The following is a 23,649-nucleotide window of genomic DNA, read 5'->3' as shown; positions in this document are numbered from 1 at the left end:
GACATCATTATACTCATCGTTTTCCAATTGTTCAAACTCATTTGTCCATTTTAATGCTCTCTTCAATTTGTCCAATGCAATTTAATCCTATCGCACTACTGGCTTTATCAGTAGTCAGAATAACCCATGGAGAACCTCAAGAGGCCAAAATGCCTGTTGAGTTTAGCTGCTGAGGTTGGATGTCAGTGTTTGATGAAAAATTAAGTAATTGTTTGGGGAGGAGAACTAGAAATTTTTGGGGTCTTTCTGAATTTGTTATCATTCATTAGACACATTATCCAGCCATAATTTGGCTTTTATTTTCACATTTATCACAGTTCTCTGTGTATCTCTGGTAAAGCTGGAGATACGAAAATTTCATCAAAGCATGCTCTATATAATATTGTAAAGTTAAAATACAGAACTGATCTGATTTTTCTTGGGCTTATTTGTGGGCTCTGACCAGTTCACAACTGTACACAGGTTACAAGGTGACTTTCAAATGTGATGTAGACATATTGGGCATTTTTACATATCCTCCAGGGTTGGTGAGGGTGGGGTGTGCTTTAATTGGAGCAGGATGTCAGAGCCCCTCTAATTAAAGCCCCAACAGAGGGCTGTACATTTGGCATTAGGCCTGTGCAAGTAGGCAGGTATTCGATCCAGCTTTGGATCCGGTCGCTTCAGAGGTCAGCGATCCGATCTGGAGCTCCGGTTCGGTTTGCCGCTGCGATCCGGCCAAAGCGGCATCTGAAGCTTTGGGGCCGCCTTGGAGATCTGGCCATAGGGTATAATGGGGGTTCAATGAAATATCTATAACTTTGTTGCTTTTTCTCTGATTTGGGTTAAACTTTCAGGGATGGGGGCCTCCATGGAGAGCATGAAGTATGACAAGTTTCAAGAAAATCAGTGCAGGGGGTTGGGGGGAACTGTACCCCAAATTCTTGAAAGCAAAACTCGTGTCACATGTACGTGTTAAGCCATGGGGGTGAAAACTCCAGGGGTGGTGGCCCCTTCTGAGGCCATGAAGTCTGACAAGTTTCAAGAAGATTGGTGCAGGGGGAGTCTGGCTTCTGGGGCCCTGAACCTCTGGGTGCTAACAGGCAAAGCTCGTCATGTGGGTGGGTGACAGTGTGTGTGTGTTCAGGTGTGCCCTTCCTGGCGCTGGGGCCTCTGCACAACACAGCAGTGTGCCCCAGTGAGGCCTTCTCCTCCCCTACAGCCTCAGGGCCGGTCCACCACTTTACATGACAACAGGTGAAATAACTTAGGTGGCTCCACACCAGTAGCAGCAGCTGCAGCAGCAAAGGTACCCAAACAGAAGGGTCACAGAGCTTTTCTTGTTATAAAAGAATTGACAGCAAGAAGTAAAGATGTTGTGTTGTGTTGCTCACGTGTGTGATGGCTTTTCTTGTGTTTTTATTTCTATATGTTCATTATGAAAAAAAAGGAGTACTTAAAAATGTATCTTTGGAAGCTTTAGGATTGAAAACTCCTTTGTCAGGCTGAGGAAGCACCTGCAGTTGGTCCTGGATGGAAGGACTAGTAAAGAAAGCAGAGGCTGGCCTGGCCTTCAGTGCAGGCAGGAAAGCCAGTTAGTGAAAATGGAAATGGAGGCATGGGTGGGGGGAAGGGACAGGCTGGTGTGGGGGAAGGGGGAAAGGGGGATGTAGCAGCACGGGAAAAAGTGCAGAGGTGCCTGGGGAGTCGGATGTTGGGCAGGTTGCAGCATGCCAGAATTCCCCTGTCTAATCTATACTGAGTCCATGAGTTTCTGTACCTACTACCTAGGAGGCTTTAATGTTAATGCTCATGAGGATGAGACTGCTGAGAAACAGGGAGAAAACAACAAAACTTCAGAGTTCACATGGCTCCACGGAGAGGGAAGAGGCAGAGCTTTACCCCGGGAAACGAGGGCTTGGAAATTCCTCAGCATCTGGTCCTGGAAAAGCACCTTGTCGTCCTCGTCCAGCAGCTCCCACTCCCTCCGCATGAAATACATGGCCACGTCCTTGAACACCTCCCAGAGCTGCAGGCACAAGCGTTACACCACCAGCATCTCCTCTCCCACCTGCCTCCAGCCCCCACAGCCCCGTGCTGGGATCACTCTGTGCTACAACCCTCTGCAGCACAGCCATGACACGAAGGGGTGCAAAATTCCCCAGCTGACATGTGATGTGGATGCAGCTGTGGACAGAGGAGTTCATGTATCATCCTTAGCTCAGCTCATCACGTGCTGTTTGCTTGGCCCTTTGAAGCAGCCAAGGCAGCGATTTTAGGGGTAGGGAGCCCTACCTCCATAGATTCTGACCAGGTTTTCCAGTGCCAGCACCCCTGACTATCGGCATTAGGGAGTGAGCTCTGGATAATGCCAGCTTGGTGTGTTTGCAGCTTCCATCACCACAGGCTTGTTGCTCTGTAGGGCTGTTCACTCTCCAAACTCTTTACAGCACCCCTGGCTCCTCTTGGGCTGGGCTACACCTGTACTCCCATGCCCAATTGGAGCTGGTGCCCTGCTCACCTCCGAGTTCTCCCCCTGCTCTGGAGGCCTGTCCTGCCCCATCTGCCCTGGGCCCGGCTCAGGTGTCAGGGAGCCCCTCTCTCCCAATCTCCCTGGGCAAGTCCTCTGCAGCTCCAGGTTTACAGGCCCTTTTTCAGGAGGCTGCTGCTCAGCTCTGCTCAGGGTCCCGGCACCTGCAGGTGGGCAATAAAATCATCATGTCAGAGTCTACAGGGGTATCAGTTCCTGGGAAAGAAACTCAAGGGGTGTTGGTGCTGTGTCAGCATCCATATACTAAGGGCAGCAGGAGGAAAAATGTAAGGTCCACTTGCTCCATGGTGTCTGAAGGGCTTCCAGGGCCATTGTGAGAACAGGAAAAGCCAATCTGTCAGAGCACTGACCCCATCAAAATGTTGCGGCAGAGATTTCTCCACGGTCTGTGCCTCCTGCTGCAGGGAAGGGTCGAGGCAGAGCTCCTTACCTGCTCCTGGGGAAGGGCCTCATCTGGGGCACCAGCCTGAGGAGCTTTTGTCTGCTGACAGCTCCCAGGTTTCCACAGGGTTAGGCAAATCTGCAACAGGACACAGGCATGGGGTTAATTGTACTTGAATCAGAGTGGTATCCCTGGGGAATCTCATTTCCCTGACACCTGCACCCACCACTTACTGATATTATTAGGACATTGATTGATCAAAAATCAGTTAGAGACTTGATTCTTACCATCATGGCACTATAAGACCCAACCAAGATAAAGCCTCTTTCTCCTGGGAGCTGCACACATGCAGTGAGAAAGATCAGGGGCTCCCAGCCTGGATACTGCCCACCAAAAAGATCAGAGCCGTGGCACCACAGCCACATGGTTACAAATATTGTGGCCCTGTCACAGGAAGAGACAGACATTTGAGCCTCTCCCCCCGAGTCTAAAACACCCACTCAGGCACCCAGACCCACGCCCTGGCCTGCATCCGGTACCTTACCTGCCACTGGCTCCTTGGACCTGTTCAAGAGCCGCTGGGTACTCTGGTGGGCTCTGCTCAGTGCCTCCACCCTTGCAGCACTTGTTTTGAACCTGTGACCTCACTCCCACCCATTTTCTTTTTAGTTGTCCCCTGATATCAACTGACCTATACCCGATAGCCAAGACTAATAATACGGGGTGTAATCATTGCTCTGTGGACGTCAAGCCCATGTTAACTTTATATGTCAAATAGGCTGGTAAGGACCTGACTCCTGATGGGGAAGGGTCTTCCTTCTGGGGACTTGAGGCAGCTGGTCCTGGGGGCCTGACACTTCCCTCTGACCTGCCTCCTCCAGAGGACTGTCTGCAGGACGGGCCTTCGGTTGCTCCGGCCAGCAATCACCGGGGTCCTGCAGTGCCCCCACGACCTGCATCTTGTCCGAGGACACCTCCATGACCTTCACACACACTGTGACCTGGGGACCAGACGAGTACGTCACTGGGGAAGCAGGAGAGACGGGCTGGGAGGGAACGTCCCCCAGACACACGGAGGTGCAGGCAGCAGCACCGCGGACTGGGGTGAAACGAACCCCCTCACCTGCAGCTTCTCGGCCTCCGCCTGCAGCCCCTCGGCCAGGGCCACGGCCTGGGCGCAGGTCTCCACGCCGCGCCCCCACTCCCAGCTCTGCGTGCCCCGCGGCAGGATGGCCAGGAACTGCTCCAGCACCACCAGCTCCAGCACCTGCTCCGGGCTGCGGCGCTGCGGCTCCAGCCAGCCCCGGCACAGCTCCCGCAGGCGGCTGCACGCCTCCCACGGCCCCGCCGCCTCCCGGTAGCGGAGGGCCCGGAAGCGTCGGCACCACGTCTTGGGGCCGAGGGGGCCGTGCCCCAGTACCAGTATTGGGGGCTCTGACGGCAGCTTATCTGAGGGCAGCTCAGCCTCAAAGGGGGGCTGCATGACTGGTTTTACTTCCTGTCCCCAGATCTCCCAGCATTGGACCAGGTCCTGCTGCAGCTGCTGCTTTTCTGCCTGTGATGCCGACCACCTTGGGGACGCCCCCCTGGTCCCAGCCTGGATGACACGAGGGATGTGTCCTGCACCCTCCACGCCTGCCAGGAGACCTCCCTACTCCTGCTCCTCCAGCGTCCCCTCGGGCTGCCCCGGGGCTGCGCAGGGAAGGTGCACGGCTGCCCCAGGCTCCAGCACAGCCGCCATTGTCTGCTCCAGGAGAGGCCTCACCCAGCCAGGCTCTCGCTCTGCCTCGTCTCATGCACGGCGCCTCTTGGCAGTGTCTGGTCTCCGGGCCTTCCTTGGGAAAAGACACAGCGCAGACTGTAGCATGTGAGGGGAGACGCTGGCCCAGCCCGATGCTCATGGTTATCCCCCACTCAGAGCAGCCTCGGGGTGTCCTCGCTTCCCCTCCTGCCCGGCACAGGCTGTGGGACCCAGCTGGCTCCAGAAACGCTCCAACCGCAGCCCCCCCAGCCTCCCGCCTGCCCCATCCTCTGCCCTGCCCATCCTCTGCAAGGCCCTGCAGGCCCCTGCCTGGCGCTCGGCCCCTGTGACTCCCCAGCTCTCCAACAGCCCCACGCAGGCTGTGTCTCCTCGTGGGCCCTCAAGTGCCCCCGCACCCTGACCCCATCCCACAGCACCCGGGCCCCTCTCTACAGCTCTCCCTTGCCCCCCAGGGCACAGACACCCCCACGCGCCGCCCCAGGCCCAGCGCCCTACCCGGGATGCTCAGCTCTGAGCTCAGCACCCTGAGATGCCTCCAGGTCTGGCTCGGCTTGGGGCAAACCAGTGCATCGCCCCCCCCCCCCGGTGCCCGCACCCCCTGCACTCGGCGATGCTCCACGCACAGAACCAGGCAAGGGTGGAGGGAAGCGCCCCCCCCCCCACCCCTCCCCCATGGAGCAGCACATCTGGCTCCACCCTGCCCCCCCCCATCCCCATGGAGCATGACTGGGCCAGAGTGGAGGGAGGCCGGGGTGGGCTGGGCCAGGCCGGGAGCGGGGACGGGGCGCCAGGCAGCCGCAATGCGACCAGATGCTGCCCACTGCGATGGAGCCGGGCACTTCGAGGTTGGGAGGAAACAGGTCAGGAGGCAGAGACTCAAGGGAACATCGTGGGACACGTCCTGCCGACAAAGGAGAAGAGAGGAAGCAGGGCAAGAGGACAGCAACTGGTGGGTGGGTGGATGGGTGCCATCAGGCTCAAGGGCTGGTACTTTGGGGAACATTTGGGATGCTTGACAGCTAGCAGGTATTTGTAGGCAGAGGAACTGCCCTCATTGACCACCCTCCTCTACTGCAGTGAAACCTGGACCATCTGCCGATGCCACGGTTAAGGTCCTTGAGAGCTTTCACCAACAGGGCTTGCATTGAATCCTGGAGATCAAGTGGGAGGGCCGCCAGACCAGCAAGAACATCCTCCATGAAGCCATATCCACCAGCATCGAAGCCTTGCTCTCGAGAAATCAACTCCGACGGACGGGCCACTGTGTCCAGATGTCCGAGAACCACCTCCCTTGCCAGATCCTCTTCTCCCAGCTCCCTCTTGGCCAATGCTCAAAGGCAGCCAAAGGAAACGGTACAAAGACACATGCAAGGTCACCCTCAAGCATGGAGGCATCGACACCAACGGCTGGGAGGAGCAAGCTGCTGACTGTTTGGTGTGGCACCGCTTGGTCCACCAAAGTGTGCACCACTTCAAGGCCCAATGACTCAATACTGAGGCAGAACGGCGGTGGGGGAGAAGGAGAAGGAGACCAACCCAGGGCTGCGAATCCCACTGCCCCACGCAACAACATGCTCCCATTGCTGAAGAAGATGTGTATCCAAAATCAGGCTCCTCAGTCACCTGAGGACCCATCACATCTGGCGAACATCATCCTCGACTCGAAGGGATTGCCAGCAACAAACAACTCATACACAGAGGAAGACTTTTCTTTGGAGATCAGTTCCACCCCAACAAGCAAGGAACATGTGGGACATGAAACTGGATGTTATAAGAGTAATGAAAACATGAATGCAGGTCCTGAAGGGCACAAACTGTTTAGGAAGGATACGACTGAAGTGGTAGGGTGCCATGAAATAAAATAGGGTGGCATAAACATAACAGAATCTGCTGGAGTTGGTGTTGGGGGGATTGTTTTAGACCCCCCAGATATGGAAATGGGAGAGCTTGGGCCTGGGGCATTTAGTATTGGTTGAACTTGTGTAATTAGAGTAAATGTTTAATCTGCCTCATGTCAACTGGACAACAAGAGTACAGTATGATAGGGTGTCTCCTGGAATAATCTGGACACATGGATGCAGGCATCTGGGTTGGCATTCAGAGGTAACTGTCTCTACGCAGAAGGTAATCCCATGAGTCCTGGCTTTTGCTGAAGGAGCCAGAAAGAAATTTTTGTTTCCATCTGTGTGGGGGCAGACGAGCCAGCGGGCTCTGGAGCTCGCTGGGCCAGGCTCCCCACAGGAGCACGTCCGTCTCTGCCCCAGAAGGCGGGGCCAACACTTACCCGTTGCAGATGCGTGGTGAGGGAGCCTGGCTCAAAAGTGTTGCCGGAGCAAGAGGCTGGGGCAGAACCGGAAGTGCCAATTCAGCGGACGGACACCAGTGAGCACGCGGAGGGGCGGATGCACGCCGCCCGAGGCAGCACCCGCACGTTCTGGAGCAGGACTAAGGCTCCGGAGAGGAGTGAGAATCAGAGGCGGTCACCCAGAACTTGCAGGAGTGGACCGCAACGTCCAGGAGCATCTGGCTCCAGCGGGAGCAAGGCGGAGGAGAGCCCCGAGGACAAGGGGCGGATGGACTATTAGCAACGAGCCCACTGTGGTAGGGCACCAGGCATGCCCAGAGGGAGGGGCTGGAGACATCCATTCAGGGAAAGCCTCAGAGGGGAGAGTGGAACCCCGCTCTGGGTAGGAGCTTGGACTCCAGATATGGCAACTCCAGGCAGGAGCTGCGTTTGCATTTTCCCTTCACTATTCCAGTGAGACTCTAATTGGAAGGCAGAGTGGTGGAACGGTTCCCACGCGGAGGCACGGGCGAGGGTGTAGGGGTGGAGGAGCCCTCAACTGCACCGGGTCCAGCAGACACAAGGTCTCATTTTTGGACGTGCATGCACCGGACGGTCCAGCTGAACCAGGGAATCATCAAGACGTGGCAGGAGAGTTCGGTGTGTGTAGTCTGTACAGTGAGCATCTTGTATCACCGAGGAGATCTTCCAACTGGGCAGAACAACGAAACGAGACAACTTGTTCACACCATCCTGAATGCTTTGTTGGCCCCCTGCTTTCACAGAAGTACCTGTTGGCCACTGAAGGTGGTAGCTGGGATTGGCATGCACTAGTTCTTCTGTTGGTAATCAGATCAATGGCTGGATGGTCTTACTAGTCTGTTCAGGATCAAGCAGATTGATTTGTCAGGGGAAAAAACCCTTCTCTGATTCTCAGAGCTAGCAGGTTGACAGGGACCATTGGAGGTTTGGCCTCCCTTTGTAGCATGATGACAGGTACCCTTCCTAAAACCATGCAAGCTTATGGTAACAGAATAACTTCGACCATTGCAGTGGCTAGGCTTTGGCAGTGTCCTTGTCTCCCATGTTTGTTTGTTTTTTTCATAAAAGGCCTTCACACCCTTCGGACATATTGCCTGGACTACATGTAAACGCACAGATTGGCCTGCTGATAAAAGAGGCAACCCAACTGTCTATTCCTTACACTGCAAAATACAAAACAAATGTTTATCCCAGTCTATTTGCGTACCCATGAGAGCACAACATGGGTTCTTACCTCTACCAGCTGGGGAGACCCTAGAAGAGGGGAGGAGGGTAAATCACAGGCTGACAGCAGGACTGCTGCAAGGGTTGTTAAAATATGCCTGATAGATCCAAGCAAGAGGACCATGCCCCTCGCTACAAAGACAGGCAAAAACCAACACATACCAGTGTGACCATGGGACAAAATCCCTTCCTGACCATAATGATCTTCTTTCAAAGATCATCCCCTCCCCTGTTGGCTATTGTTACCTCTCAGCTCCATATTGTTGGGGAACCCTGACACAGGACGCAGACAAAGTATTCCCTCCCACACGCACCTAAACAGAAACTGATTAAGATGCAGGGAGAGACACACCTAAAACCCTCCAGATAAGGGTGACAAGAATGAAACAACTGCCCTAGGTCTCATTTGCATTTGAGATGGGACCAGATGACTATTCATTTACATGAGAGATGGCGAACAGAAAGCCTGAAGCAGAGACTGCAGTGAATTCTGGGATCAGCGAAGCAGGGGAGCACGGCATGATGGGGAAGCTGTGCTCCAAATGCTAATCAACCCTCACACCCATCTCAGCATTTATCAGACCAGTTCTAATCTGGATTTACAAAGGACTCCCCCCCCGACACACACACCCCCACCTCTAACCAGAAGTAAGTTTAATAGGCATCTCGGGCCATACATTCCCCGGTCCCACTAGGGGAGGCCGATGTAAACTTAAATGCCTAAAACTCGGTTGCCAGGATAGGGAATGCTGAGGCAATAGACCGAGTCTGAGGGGGTATGGGCAACATTTGAACAAGGGTAAAGGCTTCATCACAGCATCCAGCCCATTGCAACCCTGTCCACAGGTGTTGTCATACTTTTCCCAGGATGACTGGTGGAAGTCCTCTCCACAGCAGGTTATGAACACTCCAAGAATTGCCTTAAGTCTGTTAAAAGACTATAGTAAGATCTGGAAAAGTCATGCTAAGCTGAGGCTTGTTCACAGCAAGTAAAAATCCCAAACCCTGATGCTGCAAGCTATCTATTGTTTCTGAAGACACCAGGAGATATCTCGTCAGTATATCTGCTATCCATAGGAATGTCAAGCTGGCTCCTAAGGATGTTTCCTGAGTATCAATCAGTTTCCTGAGATGTTCCAATCAGATAACCCCTTGTCAAGAGAAAAGACAATTTGATTTACACTGTTGAGAATGCTCGAAAGAAGCTGAACTGAGGGTATAAAAATCTGTAAAAAGCAGCAGTGTGTATGCTGACACCACCCGCTTTCTTCTCGAGAAGCTGAAGGAGGAAGATCATCTCCCTTCAAGGATCGTGCTGAGAACTTTGACCTGTCAGCTGTGCAGCCCGAGTGCCTTGGACTGGTGAGATCCCAGCTCTCTCTCTCTGTCTTCTCTCTCTAAGCATAGATTTCTGAACCTGAACTGTGTTAGTTAAGCTTGAGCTAAGTTTCTCCAAATACTTAGTGAAACCAGGGTATACTGTGACTGTTTGTGTTTGTTTTTCCTTTGCATGTCTATTACTGCTAGTGCCGTTATGTATTTCATCTACTTAGCAATAAATAACTTTTATAGTCAAACTGGTGGTAACTGGGTATATTTTTCCTTCTCTACTTCTCCTTCCCCACTTGCTCTGCAGCAACGCTTCTTTTACCTAAGCTAAAGATCCCTGTGAAGCCCAAAAATACTGTGGGGTCTGCTCATCAAGAGGCTAAAGGTTGGGACGTGCTGAGTTTGAAACACATAAGGGGATCAGCTTGTACAGGCTGATTGAGCCAGTTTGGCTCAGACGTGCCCTAATGAACTGCATGCTGGCCCATGAGGGTGTCATCTGGACACCCAGCCGGATTCAGAGGTATTCTGTTTAACTGTGTGCTTGTGTCTGACTGTGGTTATTGTTGCTCTGATGAACTGATTCCTGGCACATGAGGGTGTCAGCCTGTCCATGCTGATCAACCCGGCCAGGTCAGGCGCATCACGTTAATCTGTGTGTGTTTGTGTGTATGACTGATTTGGGGGCTGGAGGAACCCAGCCCCACTGCACTGAGTCCTGCAAGATAGCTCCATTGGGGGTGAGGGCTTGCAGGGGGAGAGATACAGCTCCGTATAGAAACACAAGTAACACAAGCAGCACATTAATAGAATTACCAAAACCCTAGCCCTAATACATGAACACACCCTAAAGTAGTGGGCAAATCTGGTAACACTATGCCCATACATTTTTGTCAAAATCATATTATTATTTCTAATTTTCTCAACATTACATTCTCAAGTCAATTCAAAATGCTGCTGCTAAGGTCATTTTTCTCACCTGTCACTTCCACCATGTCACTCCTTCTCCTCTCATCAGACCTTCTTGTCCTTATTTTCAAGCCTATTCATAAATAATGTATACCTTCTACATTATCAGGCAATGCCTGTCTTTACCCTTCCTTACTCAGTGACTCCCACAGGCACCTTAATCCTTCCTTCCTTGTGACCTACAATATACATATTTTTCAAAGCACAGTCACAGTCTTATATTCCTCCCCATCTTTCCTTAAGTCTCACTTCTGTATAAAGCCTGCAGAATATTGTCTTTCCATAGCGGTCGGGCTGATGAAGAGTTGCGACTCCTGCTCCTGGACTGGCTGCTTCTTACAACTAAAAACTGCACACCAAGTAAACTGTACTTCCTCCCTGCACTCATTCACTCCTTTCACCTGCTCTTCTGTAATATCCTTCATAACATCACCAGTCTGGGCAGGGTGCTCTCCTCCTATGTGTTTCTACAATGATTAGCCCCACCGGGACCCCCCTGGGTTAGAGGTACAGAATTCTTAGGAGGTACAGAATTGCAAGTATTTAATAAGCATTTTCAGTTCCTTTCAATCAGAGTTTGTTCATGAGAACGATTTCATAACCATGCGATGATGCAGGAAAATAAATAAATAAATGACATCTCTTTCTTCTGTGATAGCCACTGATGAGCATTTTTCTTCTGCTGGGACCTCCAGGGACACAGGCATGTTCTGAACTAAATCACCGACGTGTCTTCCGCCTTCTGCTGATTCTCTGCAGATCTTTTCATCAAACACTTTTTTCCTAAGAAAGGAGAAGAAACCGGTGCTCTCTAACATGAAAGCCCTCTTAACTTGCACCTTAATGAGTGGCAGCACCACACAGGCAGTGGGGACAATCCCACCCCAGGACAGTGTTTTGGGGAAGAGGACCCAACATACCACAGCCACCCCTCTCCTACCTTGCCCAGAGCAGGGATCGGGCTAGGTCAGGTGCCTCCTGAGGGTTTGGTGTCCAGGTGAAACGATCCAGAGAGAATCAGCAGAAGGGAAAGACTCATGTTGGTGATTTAGTTCAGAACATGCCGGCGTCTCTGGAGGTCCCAGCGGAAGAAAAATGCTCGTCAGTGGCTATCGCAGAAGAAATGGATGTCATTTCCTTTTGGAGGAATTGTTTTTCTTGAATAATCACATAGTTATGCAGTTGTTCCCTGCAGCTTCCCAGAGCAGGGGCCCCTCAGTCTGGGCCAGGGGCCCCCACTTGCCCCAGCAGCTGGGACAGGAGCTGCCACGTGCTGCCCCGGGAACCGCACGACGCTCAGAGCACCACCCCCTGCCACAGCCAACGAGGGGCGGCCTGCCCTGCTCCCAGGCAATCCCGGGGAGGGGACTGTGACGTGTGAAGGAAGTGGTCACATGGCTCTGGGCGCCATGTGCGTGACCCCTACAGGCACATGACGCCTAGATGAGGCTTGCTGGGTCCGCTGCGCAAAGTGTGGTTGTGCCAGGCATGACCCAGCCGGTCCCCATGAGTGCAGCGCGGCTGTTGTCTCTGCCCTGCCCAGCTGTGAGGAGGTTGCTGGGGTGGTGGCAGGGGGATGAGGAGAGTACTGGGCCCAGATGGCTGCTCATGCCTTAGTGAAGAAGCTGGAGAAGACAGCAGGGGCCCTGGAGGAGCTGGAGAAACACTCTGGTGTCCTGGGCAGCCCAACCGCTGTGTCATGCTGCCAGCCTCACTCCCTGGACGGCAGGGTGCAGGTGGCACACTGCAAGAGGCTGCCGCATGTCATCTCCTGCCATGTGTGGCACTGGCCAGACCTCCAGGGCCACCACCATGGAAGTGTTGTGAGTTCCCCTTCAACTCCCAGCAGGCAGAGGCATGCATCAATCCCTACCACTATGAGCTTGCACAGGGCCCAGTGCTGCTGCCTGTGCTGGTCCCCCGGTGCAGCGAATGTGACCCTCAGCTCGGCCTCTTGCCTCAGTTCTGCAGCATGGGACTAGATGAGCCTCCTGTGCCCCACAACACTACCTTCCCAGACTCTTTCCAGCAGCCCAGGAGTCACCTGTTCCCCTACACACCCAATAGCACATATCCTCATGCTGGAAGCAGCAGCACAGATCCATACTTCCCAGCCAGTGCAGACCCAGGAAGTCCTTTCCAAATGCCAGCTGATGCTCCCCCTCCTGCTCATCTGCCTTGGATGACACAGGACAGCTCCCAGCGAACAGGCACCAGTACAACGGCACCCTCAGTTCCTCCCGAAATCAAACCAGAAGATGTCCAGGCAGTTGCATATGAAGAGCCAGAGCACTGGTGTCCCATTGTCTACTACGAACTGAACACTCATGTTGGCGAGGCCTTCCAGACCTCCTCCATCAGTGTGCTGGTGGATGGCTTCACTGATCCTTCAAGTAAAACCAGGTTTTTCCTTGGGCGTCTCTCTAATATTAAGTGGAGTTCCACTACCAAGCACACAAGGGGGGCGGATTGGCAAAGGAGTTCATCTCTACTATGTTGGCAGAGAAGTGTATGCCAAATGCCTTAGTGAAAGCAGTATTTTTGTCCAAAGTCAGAACTACAATGATCGCTGCAGTTTCATCCAACCACTGTGTACAAGATTCCCAGTGGCTGCAGTCTGAAGATATTCAACAACCGAGAGTTTGCTCACCTTCTGGCTCAGTCAATTTACCATGGCTTTGAAACAGCATATGAGCTTACCAAGACGTGCATGATTCGTATGAGTTTTGTAAAGGGCTGGGGAGCTACATACTATTGCCAAGATGTGACGAGCACCCCATGCTGGATTGAGATCCACCTGCCCGGTCCCCTCCAGTGGCTGGACAAAGTTCTCACTCGGATGGGCGCACCTAATAATCCCATTTCCACCAGGTCTTAAAGGGGCCCAGGCTTCTGCATTTTGGAGGCGTTTGAGCCTCATGTGTCTTGAAGGATGTACAAGTCAGACACATGGAGGAACTGGCAGCAGCTGAATAAAAAGCCTTGATATCACTTAATCTCTCTGTGGCCAACTGTTGGATTCGAAGAAAACCAAAACCTTTTAACCTGCTGTTGGCATCCAGAATTTTTGGTTTTCATTGTATTAGGAAACCTTCCTGCAAAGCTTCGAGCAGGTCTTTGTTCAATGGTTTGGGTGACCAAGCCAGTAACAGTCTCCTGCACTGTGTTTGCATGGGATCGTCGTGTTGTTAGCATTCGGAGGTCTCCTTTTTCGTATGTTCAGCTTTTGTTGTCTGTCATTCTCTGCTCTCTGGGTGTGAGAGCCAATGTTGAGGTCTGCTGCCCACGGGCTTTCTAAAATACCTTTTAAACCCATTTGTCTAATGATAGTTCCTGTTCTCCTAAAGATGTTTTAATCTCGATAACATGTAAGCATCTCTATGAAACTGTGCTAGCCATACAGCTGCAAAAATGTTAGGTGTGCTTTTTGCTAAATGTATGCACAGTGTATTTGAAAGTTTGGAATTGGTTTAGATTAGATTAGAGGACTTGGAAGTATTCAAGTGGGGAAGGGATGGGAAGGGAAAATGCTAACTGAAATGTGGAAGGTACTGTAAACATACCTTGTTAGTTTGCAGAAATAAAACTGAGGTCTGAATTTTACTATGCATTTCATTTCATGTTTTTCTAGTGGCTTTACCTTATCTCTGATTATGTCTTGCCCCTTCTTCCCCCAGAAACAGTTATGCAGCTAGTTCATTCTTATGGCTGACAATAGGGCAACATTAAGTTTCTGCAGTCCTCTGGCTGTGGTTCTGTGTATTTCCAAACCATGACTGTGACATAATTCAGCTGTAAAGTGAGTTAAGCAAAGCTAATGCTATTAAATTCCCACAGCCCACACTTCAACTAGATTTTAGGCACGCTGATCATCTCAATTTTCTTTTGGAGAAGCTGCAATCTTCTTTAAGTACTGTCCTTTTCAGGGGTCAAGCTTTGAGTGAAAAGGAAGAGAGACAATCAGTATCAGCTTCCCACCTTGGCCCACAGATCAGGCTCTACCAACTGGAGCAGTGGTTCTCAACCGGGTGCCACAGGGCCCCTGCAGGGGTGCTGCCAAGGCAGCAGCCAGGTAAGTCTTCCCTGGACTCCCCCCCACATTAGGGCTGTAATCAGCCTAAAGCAGGTAGCAAAGCTGCGATGTGCTCAGTAGCTCTTTCTCTTCTGTATCCCTCCACATCCTTCCCAGAAACAGGCACAGGTGTGACTTCTCATCTGCTCTGGGTCTAGGAGTGTGGGGGGTTGTTCATGTCTAATCCAAGCTGACAAGAATATTGCATGGGTAGCAAAGGAGGGTGCTGGAGGTTCCAGGAGGGGCTGTAGGAACTGCTTCCTTCACTTTTCCACTTTCTGAAGAAAGGAATACCTGGTTTTTGTACATTTTCCACACTGCCAGCAAGTGCCCTGGCTCCTCCACTGCCCCTGTCGCAACCCCCGGCTCCATTTGGCCTGCCCTGCCCCACGGGCTGCTGTGGGGAAGGGCCCACTGGCTAGTCCCTGTGGTGGAGGGGGCCAACATGCCAGTGCTTCCCAGGGGTGGCAGGAGCTCTTTTAGAGAGGGAGCTCAGGGATCAGCCTGGCCCTGCTCATGCAGGGTTTGGCCGGTTGTCTGGGGACCCTCCAGGCAGCAGAGTCCAGCTCACTCAGCATCTCTCCCCGCAGGGAGCTGCATGCTGGGGTTTGTGGAGGTAGCTACCTGGCCCATGCCCAGGCCTGGGGGCCACAGCTCTGTGCCAGCAGTGATGCGGGCTATGGCAGCCAGGGTCGGATATGCCCTCACTCCCTGCACTAGGGATGAAAGGCTCAGAGGGGCAGCGACTGCATCTGCTGGCTGTGGCTGACTGTACATGGAGGAGCCTGAAGGGTGGCATCCTTCACTCCTGGCTCCCTGTAGACCGGACCCTGCCCTCTGCTTGCTTCCCCTGCCAGCACCTCACTGCAGCCGCTCATTTGTAGTTAAAGCCCTCCAGAGGCACCTCCTATTCTGCCCAGGAGCCAACTGGGCCATGCTGGCAGGTGAACATGGTGTGGGATGTGCAAGAGGGGCTGGGGCAGGGCTTGGTGCCTATCATGGGGGCTCCAGCACAGCCTGGGACTCGCTGGCTGGGAGCTGCTCCAGCTGGGAGCGCTGACCTGGGCTGTGTCTGACCTGCCCTTGGCCCTTGGCTCGAGTCCCCTGACCCAATGCTTCTGCAGCCCTGGCCCCAGAGACAAAGGGGACAAAGGGCCGGGCCAGGTCTGATCCAGTGTCCTCCATGTAAACCTGCTTCGGCGTGGGTGGCACAGAACGTGCAAAGAGCAGAGTGGGGGATGACGTGGCTCCTGGCAGTGCCTGTAGGCAGTGGCCCAGGCAGATGCTGTCAGATACGTGGCCAGGCAGTGCTGGTGATGTGGCTAGGCGCTGGCAGGGCTGCTGCAGGTTGGAGCTTGCAGTCCAGCTGCTGTTTCTAAACAAAAAAATGGGTTTATTTGTGCTGCCCATGAGCAGGTGCCACTGGAACAATCTCTGCCGTGGAAGGAATACTTCACTGCCCACGGCACGGACCCACCACTGAGCCACCCCGCCAGAGCTCTCCTCCACACCTGCCCTGTCACACCCCCCATCTGCCCGGGGGCCCTGAGCCCAGCAGTCCTTTCTTCCCCAGTCCCAGATCCATCTCCCATTTCTCTGCGGAAGATGATTCCTTGTGTGGAGAGTTTGTCTTCCTGTGGGCAGATAAGGGGCGCCCGTGTTGCTCTGGAGGGGTCATCCCTGAGGTGTGCCCCCGCAGGGCTGCTAACAGAGCTGGACCGGCTCTCTGCCTAGCACCACAGCTCTGGCCTGGTTCCCTTGTGTGCACCTGTAACATGTTCACTGGCTCCTGCTTCCTGCAGCTCTTCTGAGGCAACGGTGCTTGAGTCTCGGCTCTGGGCCCCCCCTGGCAAGGGTCACTGCCCTATGCTGGGATGTTCATGGCCCCACTGAGACCACCCCTGCCTGGCTGAGCTCAGAGCCATCCCTTTGAATGGTAAAGCCCACAGGGCTCCCTCCTGCCCTGTGCCCCAGCCTGTAGGGGTGGTGCTGGGGCAGGTGGGGGCAGCAGGCAGGCAATGCCCAGGGCACATGGGCCTGGCACTGCAGCAGGGAGCTGTGCCCCACCCAGTGCTGCAGGGATCCTGCCCTGCTTCCTGCAGGTCCAGCTCCTCCGGGTGCTGACCTGGGCACAGTAGGTGCTCCCTATGGAGGCCGTGCTGATGCCCACAGCCAGGGCCTGTGCTGTGCTGTGCTGCAGAGGGCAGGCTGGGGTTCACCGGGGTACTTCCCCCCATCCCCAGCAGTGAGCTCCATCCTGCTCTTTGCAGCACTGAGTTTCCTGGCACCAGGCTGGGGCCTTGGCACTGGCTGGGGGAACAGCCTCCTGCTAAGCTCCTAGTGCCCAGCCCCCCGCCCTGCAGCCCAGGACTGTCCCAGGCATTGGGCATCCCTTCCTGCTGCAGCAGAGTACCCCCTGCTCTCTGACTGGCACTGGCACCAGCACTGACGATGAGGTGAGACCTCTTGCTGCTCTGCACAAGGTTAGGGGGCAGAGGTAGGGGCACTGGTACTGCTGCGGACAGGGAATGGGGTGTCAGGGCTGGCTGGGGCTGAGACCAATGCTGTTTTTCCCCCCAGTTTCCTATTACTGGTGTTTTGACCTGTCATGTCAAGTTCGGGGCAGGCCTGGGGGTGCCTTCCCCAATCCCAGGCTGGAGCAAAGAAGCTGAGTCAGGCTCAGATCTACCCAATGCAACTGGGAACTCACTGCCTCAAGCATGCCCAGACAGACAGACCGACAGCCAGACAAGAGGCAGACAATGTGGCTGGCAGCAGGAAGCCATGTCTGCAGAGCCAGAGAGTGGATCCAGGGAGCCAAAGTACCTAGCACAGAGCAGGACGGTGCTACCAGCCCCTTTTGGCCTGAGCCATAGAATAAGGAGAACATGGCACTGCAGCCCTGGCCGGTCCCAGCTGGGTACAGGTGTTGCTTGAGGCCATCAGGCAGTGACATGGTGCCTGTTTTGTGGCTCACTGTGCCACAGAGAGAGGTGCACCTCCATAGCACAGCAGGGCCTGAGGGAGCAGGCAGGCCAGCCAGCACTGGAGGCAGGCACAGTCTTGGGCCGGGATGCTGGACACAATCTCATACTGGAAAGAGCACTCGCCATCGGCAGTGATGCAGACATGCAGGGCCACATGGTGCCAGGCAGGACAGTGCACCAGAGGTGGAAGCCAGGTGGTGGGTGAGGGCCTGGGTGTCAGAGCACCTGCTGTGGCAGTAGTGAAAAAGGATGGAGCTGAGATCCACTTGTCTCAGTCTGGCTCCTTGAAGGACAGATCAAAGGTGGTGCAGTGGCAGTTAGTGTAGGTGGTGGCAGGTTCCTCCAATGAGTGCTGCAGCAGGTTGAGGGCAGTGGAAAACCAGGGCACCAGAAAACTAGGGCACCAAGGTGTACTGGGCCTGGCTGGGTCCCCAGGGCCTAGGGGTGGCCACAAGGAAGGGCACCACATCCCCATTGGCCATTGCAGGGGCAGAAGGGACAGCACATTAGCAGCACAAAGAGCCACTGCAAGACTAGAGATGTGAAGTGCTGGAAAAAAACAGAAACATTTTTTTGCTAGCAGACCTGGACCAGCTCTCCTTGCCTAGCACCACAGCTCTGGCCTGGGGAATCCTTCAGTTTTCAGAACCCCATGAAGATGACAAAAATGAAGGATGAGAAGAATCAGAAGCAGCAGAATTTGCTGATAGTGATAGCTCAAAGTTTCAACAAAATTTCATGTAGCAAAATTTGTATTCAATGAGTCTTGGGTTTTTTTCCTTTTTGTCTCAGCATTTTCTACAAAGGAGTGCTTTCTGCATCTGCTTGACACGGTAGAGGAGACTAAGCCTAGAATACATACTAATGTACATTGTTTTACTATGATGTTGATGGCTTCTGCTATTTTCAACTTTAATTTTTGCCTGCTTCTCATAAACTGGCAAAAACTAGGAGATGGTAGGTTCCTTGGAGTTCAGCAGCTTGCAGCTCCATTTGTAACAAAAAAAGGAAAACATTTTAAAAGTAAGTTCAACTAGTAAATTTGTAATTATGGCCTGAATAAACTATATTTTTAAATCTAATAAATAATCCAAACACAATGATGTTATGAGCAAACCAAGTTATACATAATACATTTTATATTCCTAAGAATCGCAACGTTAATTTAGATCTGTAAAGGGTGCTAAGAAAATAAGTATTGCATTTGTTTCCCCAAAATTTCTGTTTTTCCCCGAAAACCCCTGGTTTTTTTCCATAGCTTAAACATTTCTGTAAATTGTATGCCAGATCTTTCGTGGACATCGCTCCCTGTGAGAGATGCACGGCAGGCAACAGGCCGAGCCAGGACTCCCCGTTTAAGGAGTGGCGGAGGAGCAACACGAGGGCAGGGCTTCCAGGGAGACAGCAGGAGAGCAAGAAAAGCCCGTCTGCGGGAGCGCCGCTCCCACCACCCGGCCCTGGCAGGAGGTGTCTGCGCTGAGGAGCCCTGCCTCTCGTTTCGGGAAAGGGCAGAAGTAACCCGCCCCACAACGGTCTTAGCCGCGTGGGCCGAGCTCTGCATTCACCGTCGCGGCCAGTGGAGCCCGCACCGCGCGCGCTCTGCGCGCTCCCTGCGCACCGCACCGCAACCCGGCCCGGCCCCGGCCTGCGGCGACAGGGCTACTCCCCAACACCCCGCGGGGCATCCACTGATGGGAGTCTTCCCTGCCCAGCCCAGCCCAGCCCGACGTCACTTCCATGTGTACCGGAAGCCAAGTGCATCCGCTTTGTGGTCCCCCTCAGGGGCAGCTTCCGTGTCCGCTCTGGTGGAGAACCGCGACTCTATGGTTTCCCCGGCGCGCCTCCCGTCTGGAGGACCGAGACTCTATGGTCCCCCTGAGGGGCTCCGGCTGGGCAGCGCTGGGGGGTGGTGAGTGCGGGCTGCAGTGCGGGGCGGGGCAGGGCGGGGCGGGGGGACGAGGGCTGCAGACCCGCCCAGGCCGAGCGCCGGGGGCAGGGCCGGGGCGGGCGCGGGTTGGAGTCCGTGGAGTCAGGCGGTGCCGCAGCCCGCGTGGGGCAGGAGGGAGTGATGAGACCTCGGGGCTGGCGCAGGGCGTCCCGGTGTCCCGTCACGCGGTGACGTCCGCGCCGTCTCCTTCCCCGCAGGCCGCGGGACCGGACGCCGCGGAGGCGCCTGCCCGCGCTGAGGCAGCGCGCGAGCCCAGGCCCAGGGCTGCGGCGCGGCGGCGCCCGGCGAGACGATGACGGCGGCGCTGGAGCCGGGGGCGGCCGCGCGCATTCCCCGCGCAGCCCCCGGGCACGTGCCGGAGCGGGGGCCGGGGCCGGGGCCGGGGGGGCTCGCGGCGGGGGCGGCAGGAGTCATGCACCGCGTCCAGGCTGGCACCGGGGGGGCGGCCCCGCGGCCGGTCAAGCAGCCGCTGCGGGAGGAGCCGGTGCAGCGCTGGGAGATCCAGGGGCAGGAGGTGAAGCAGGCCGCGCAGCCCCCGCCCGAGCCCGAGCGTCCCCGGGAGCCCCCCCGGGCGGCCCCGGCCCCCGACCCCCCCGGCCCCGAGACGTGGCGCCGGCGCTTCCGGGCCCTCCGCTACCGGGAGGCGGCGGGGCCGCGGGAGGCGTGCAGCCGCCTGCGGGAGCTGTGCCGGGGCTGGCTGGAGCCGCAGCGCCGCAGCCCGGAGCAGGTGCTGGAGCTGGTGGTGCTGGAGCAGTTCCTGGCCATCCTGCCGCGGGGCATGCGGAGCTGGGAGTGGGGGCGCGGCGTGGAGACCTGCGCCCAGGCCGTGGCCCTGGCCGAGGGGCTGCAGCCGGGGCAGGAAGAGGATGAGACGCTGCAGGTGAGGGGGTTTGTTTCACCCTGATCATCAGTGCTGCCACCTGCACCTCCATGGGTTCATGGGATGTTTCCTCCCACCTCCATCTCTTCCAGTTCCCAGCTCCCCACTGATGTATTCATCTTGTCCCCAGGTCACAGTGAGTATGAAGGTCAAAGAGGTGTCTTCAGATGAGATGCTTCTCATGGAGGCACTGCAGGACCCTGGTGATTGCTGGCTGGAGGAGCCAAAGGCTCATTCTACAAACAGGCCTTTGGAGGAGACAGGACAGAGGGAAACCCCAGGGCCCCATGTCCCCAGAGAGGAGCCCCGACCTGACAAGGAGTCAGGTCAGCCTATTTGATGTTTAAGGTTAACAGGGGTTGACACGGAGCAACAGTTACCACCCTCTATACCCCAGTTATTAAGCTTGGTAATCAGGTATAGGTCAGTTGATTTGGTGGAGCAACTAAAAAGAAAACAGGGCTGGAAAAGAGGGCTTGGGTCCAAGGAGCCAGCAGCAGGTCGGGTATTGGACCAGGCAAAGGCATGGGTCTGGGTGCCCAAGTGGCTGTCCTGCGTTCAGGGTATGAGGTTCAAATGTCTACCCCTGCCTGTGATACAGCCAGCCCCAATATCTGTACACATGTGGCAGGGTTGAGATGGGGCTTTGATTTCTTGGTGGGCACCACCCAGGCTGAGGGCCCCTGATCTTTCTCACTGCATGTGTGCAGCTCCTGGCAGAAAGAGGCTTTATCTTGTTTGAGGCTTGCAGTGTTGCCATGGTAACAACCAGTGATGTCACTGAAGTTATAAGAATCAGTGAACGACTCGTTCCCCCATGAGCCCTCTCTTCCCCAATCAAGGGCCAGTGCAGGTATCAGGGAAATGTGTTTCCCCAGTGATGTTTGGCTGGTTCGTGTACAGTTAACCCCATGCCCCTGTCCTGCTGCAGATTCCCCCAGCGCTGAAGAGATCTGGGAGTGGTCAACAGATGAAAGCTGCTCAGGCTGGTGCCCTGGAGGAGGCCCTTCCCCAGGAGCAGGTAAGGAGCGCTGGTTCTCCCCTTTCCAGCAGCAGGAGGCACTGTCCCTCAGGGGAGAAATCTTATTACATTTTCATAGATTCAGTCCTCCAACAGGTCTGCTTTTCTTGTTCTGCCAGTGCCCCTGGGAGCATTTCATGTGTCCTGGAGTAATTGACCTTACGCTTCCCTTCCCTCTCCTCTCAAAATGTGGATCCTGACATTGCACCAACATCCCTTGAACTTCTGTCCAAGGGAGTGATGCCCTGCAGGCTCTGACACAGTGTTTTGATCCACAGCCTGCACTGGGACAAAGTGATTGGATCTCGTGTTTAGCTTTGTTCCTGTGGAGGTCTGTGAGCAAGAGCTGTGGGACTGTGAGTCTTCTTTCTCACCCTTCTTCCACAAACTGATGCCTCTGGCTGGCTCACTTTCAGCCAGTAAAGGAGACTAGCAGGGCTTTCCCCATGCCGGCAGCAGCAGAGCTAACCTGCACATTCCCCTCTCCACCCTGCAGGTGCTGGGACCCTGATTAAAGCTGATCAGCAGCCTCCCGAGCAAGGGCCTGTAAACTTGGAGATGCAGAGGACGTCCTCAGGGAGACTGGGAGAGAGAGGCTCCCGAACATCAGAGCCAGGCCAAGTGCAGAAGGGGCCAGTCAGGCCTCCAAAGCATTGGGAGAGCTTGGAGGTGAGCAAGGCACCAGGTTCAGTTTGGGGTGAGAGTGGAGTTGGGTCAGAGGAGAAGAGAAACCAGGGGTTCAGAGAAGAATTTTGGGTAGTGGAGAGACATGAAGAGTGACAAGAGGAAGCTGGCAGTAGCAGGAACTCTCTTTCAAATGTCAATATCCAGGATTGCTGGCAGTGGAAGGCCTGGTTAGAGTCCTTGGAGTCAGGGCTCCCTTTGCCTCCAGAAGTGCAACCTCAGCTGTCTCTAGGAACTGATCAAATGGAACATTTTAAGACCTGAAAAACCAAGAAAGAGCCCCTCTGGGTACACTGTGACACTCAGCCAGCACCAGGAAATAGGGAGCAATGGTCTGTACTGCTCGGCTCAGCAACTCTTCTCCAACCTGGCTAGGACTGCTGAACATAGAGGGTCTCTCCAGGGGATGCCAGCAGGGTCTTATAGACCAGCCAGTGCCCAGGCAGCCTCATGGGCAGGCAGTTTGGTAAGAGTGAGCAGCACATCTGGCTGCTGGTTACCTGTGTTAGTCTGAGGTCAGGCAGAAGGTAGGATAAATTTGCACCTTACCTACTAATTGAATCAGAGGCATAGGAAAGAAATTTCCAAAGCCAAACTCATTTCTTCAGATGCAATGAAAGTATATGCCCAGGCCAGACTGTCAAATAGAGAGGGTCTTTCGAATACCAAATACAGGAAGGAGGGAGGTGGGAGTGGGGATAGTGCTGGGAAAGGGGCAAGTATGTAGAGATCCACACGCACAAGGGGGACACAGAAGCTTATCTAGATAATAGGATAACAATCCATAGTCTGTATTTACAGTCCAACCTATGGGTCATTTCTTGCTGCACAATTCCACATTCAAGTTTGTTTTTTATAGTTTTGGTCTCAGAACAGCACCTACGAGGTCAGCAGTGGAACGTCCAGAGAGCTTAAAAGTGTCCTGCCACAAGCCTTTGTGTCTTCCTGGACCTGATGTCAGATCGGGGTTCGTTCAGTCTTTCCTGTAGGGATTGCACCATCTGCCAGTGTAGACAGCAGAGGGGCACTGTAAGCAGCAGATGGCCTATATGGGAAGGGTCGAGTTTGAGATGAATAACCCTCAGATGCTAACATCCGTATTATTTGGTTTAACGAGGCTCTGGTGTGTATTGAGGAGGGAGCGCAGTTTGCATCTGGGTCCATTGCAAGGCCTGGCCCCTTGGTGAGAATGGGAGTCAGGTAGCCTGTTGCTTGCGAGAAGCTGCTTGAGACTGGGGGGCTTCCAGTAAGCCGGGACTAGTTTGTCCCCCGTGGCTACCCTGAAAGGGGGCGGTCCTTCATGACATGTCCAAGGTTTTTGAGCTGGGGGCTGTAGGTAGCACTAGCAATGGCGCTGTTTTGTCCTTGTTCCCAGGCTGGTATTGCAATAGGTTGGAGCGAGGTCTGAGTCTGGCTTTGTTGCTTGTAGTGACAACAGTGTTGGGAATGTATTGTACTTGTAGGATTGTCTGGTCTGGGCACTTAAGCTTTGCATCCTGGTGGGTGGGAGGTATTGAAACAGATAACGTTGTAGT

General features: G+C 54.4%; 2 protein-coding genes and 1 pseudogene across 2 annotated transcripts in view; 2 read left to right on the top strand and 1 right to left on the bottom strand.

Moving 5' to 3' along the window:
* Positions 1–1,789: 1,789 nt before the first annotated feature.
* LOC149861539 (zinc finger protein 202-like) lies at positions 1,790–4,395 on the bottom strand. The gene is made up of 5 exons (XM_090053766.1): positions 4,006–4,395; positions 3,781–3,913; positions 2,624–2,673; positions 1,882–2,008; positions 1,790–1,806 (listed from the first exon to the last, which is right to left on the bottom strand). The coding sequence occupies exons 1-5, from the start codon at positions 4,393–4,395 to the stop codon at positions 1,790–1,792; spliced, it is 717 nt and encodes a 238-aa protein (XP_089909892.1).
* A 7,725-nt stretch (positions 4,396–12,120) lies between these two features.
* On the top strand, positions 12,121–13,400 carry LOC149861538 (SMAD family member 1 pseudogene; annotated as a pseudogene).
* A 6,139-nt stretch (positions 13,401–19,539) lies between these two features.
* Positions 19,540–23,649, top strand: part of LOC149861537 (uncharacterized) — a 7,660-nt gene continuing 3,550 nt past the window's right edge. Inside the window, exons 1-5 of the mRNA XM_090053764.1 lie at positions 19,540–20,409; positions 20,540–20,735; positions 21,341–21,430; positions 21,927–22,206; positions 23,490–23,493. Coding sequence (XP_089909890.1) covers positions 19,822–20,409; positions 20,540–20,735; positions 21,341–21,430; positions 21,927–22,206; positions 23,490–23,493 — 1,158 coding nt within the window. The 5' untranslated portion in view covers positions 19,540–19,821. The remainder of the gene's footprint in view (positions 20,410–20,539; positions 20,736–21,340; positions 21,431–21,926; positions 22,207–23,489; positions 23,494–23,649) is intronic.

The sequence above is a fragment of the Crocodylus siamensis genome, chromosome 6 (assembly GCF_052110815.1).
Source record: "Crocodylus siamensis isolate JL-2025a chromosome 6, ASM5211081v1, whole genome shotgun sequence".
Classification (NCBI taxonomy): Eukaryota; Metazoa; Chordata; order Crocodylia; family Crocodylidae; genus Crocodylus; species Crocodylus siamensis.
Note: the sequence above shows the minus strand (reverse complement) of the source record. Positions and strands in the feature narration are given on the sequence as shown.

What these genes read in the sequence shown, in the direction of transcription:
- LOC149861539 (XM_090053766.1), bottom strand. Translation starts at nt 4,395, where the DNA reads ATGCAGCCCCCCTTTGAGGCTGAGCTGCCCTCAGATAAGCTGCCGTCA. An exon ending in TCGTTTCACCCCAGTCCGCG is followed by an intron (nt 3,914 to 4,005) that starts GTGCTGCTGCCT and finishes TCTGGTCCCCAG; the next exon opens with GTCACAGTGTGTGTGAAGGT. An exon ending in CAGTCCTCTGGAGGAGGCAG is followed by an intron (nt 2,674 to 3,780) that starts GTCAGAGGGAAG and finishes GCCCACCTGCAG; the next exon opens with GTGCCGGGACCCTGAGCAGA.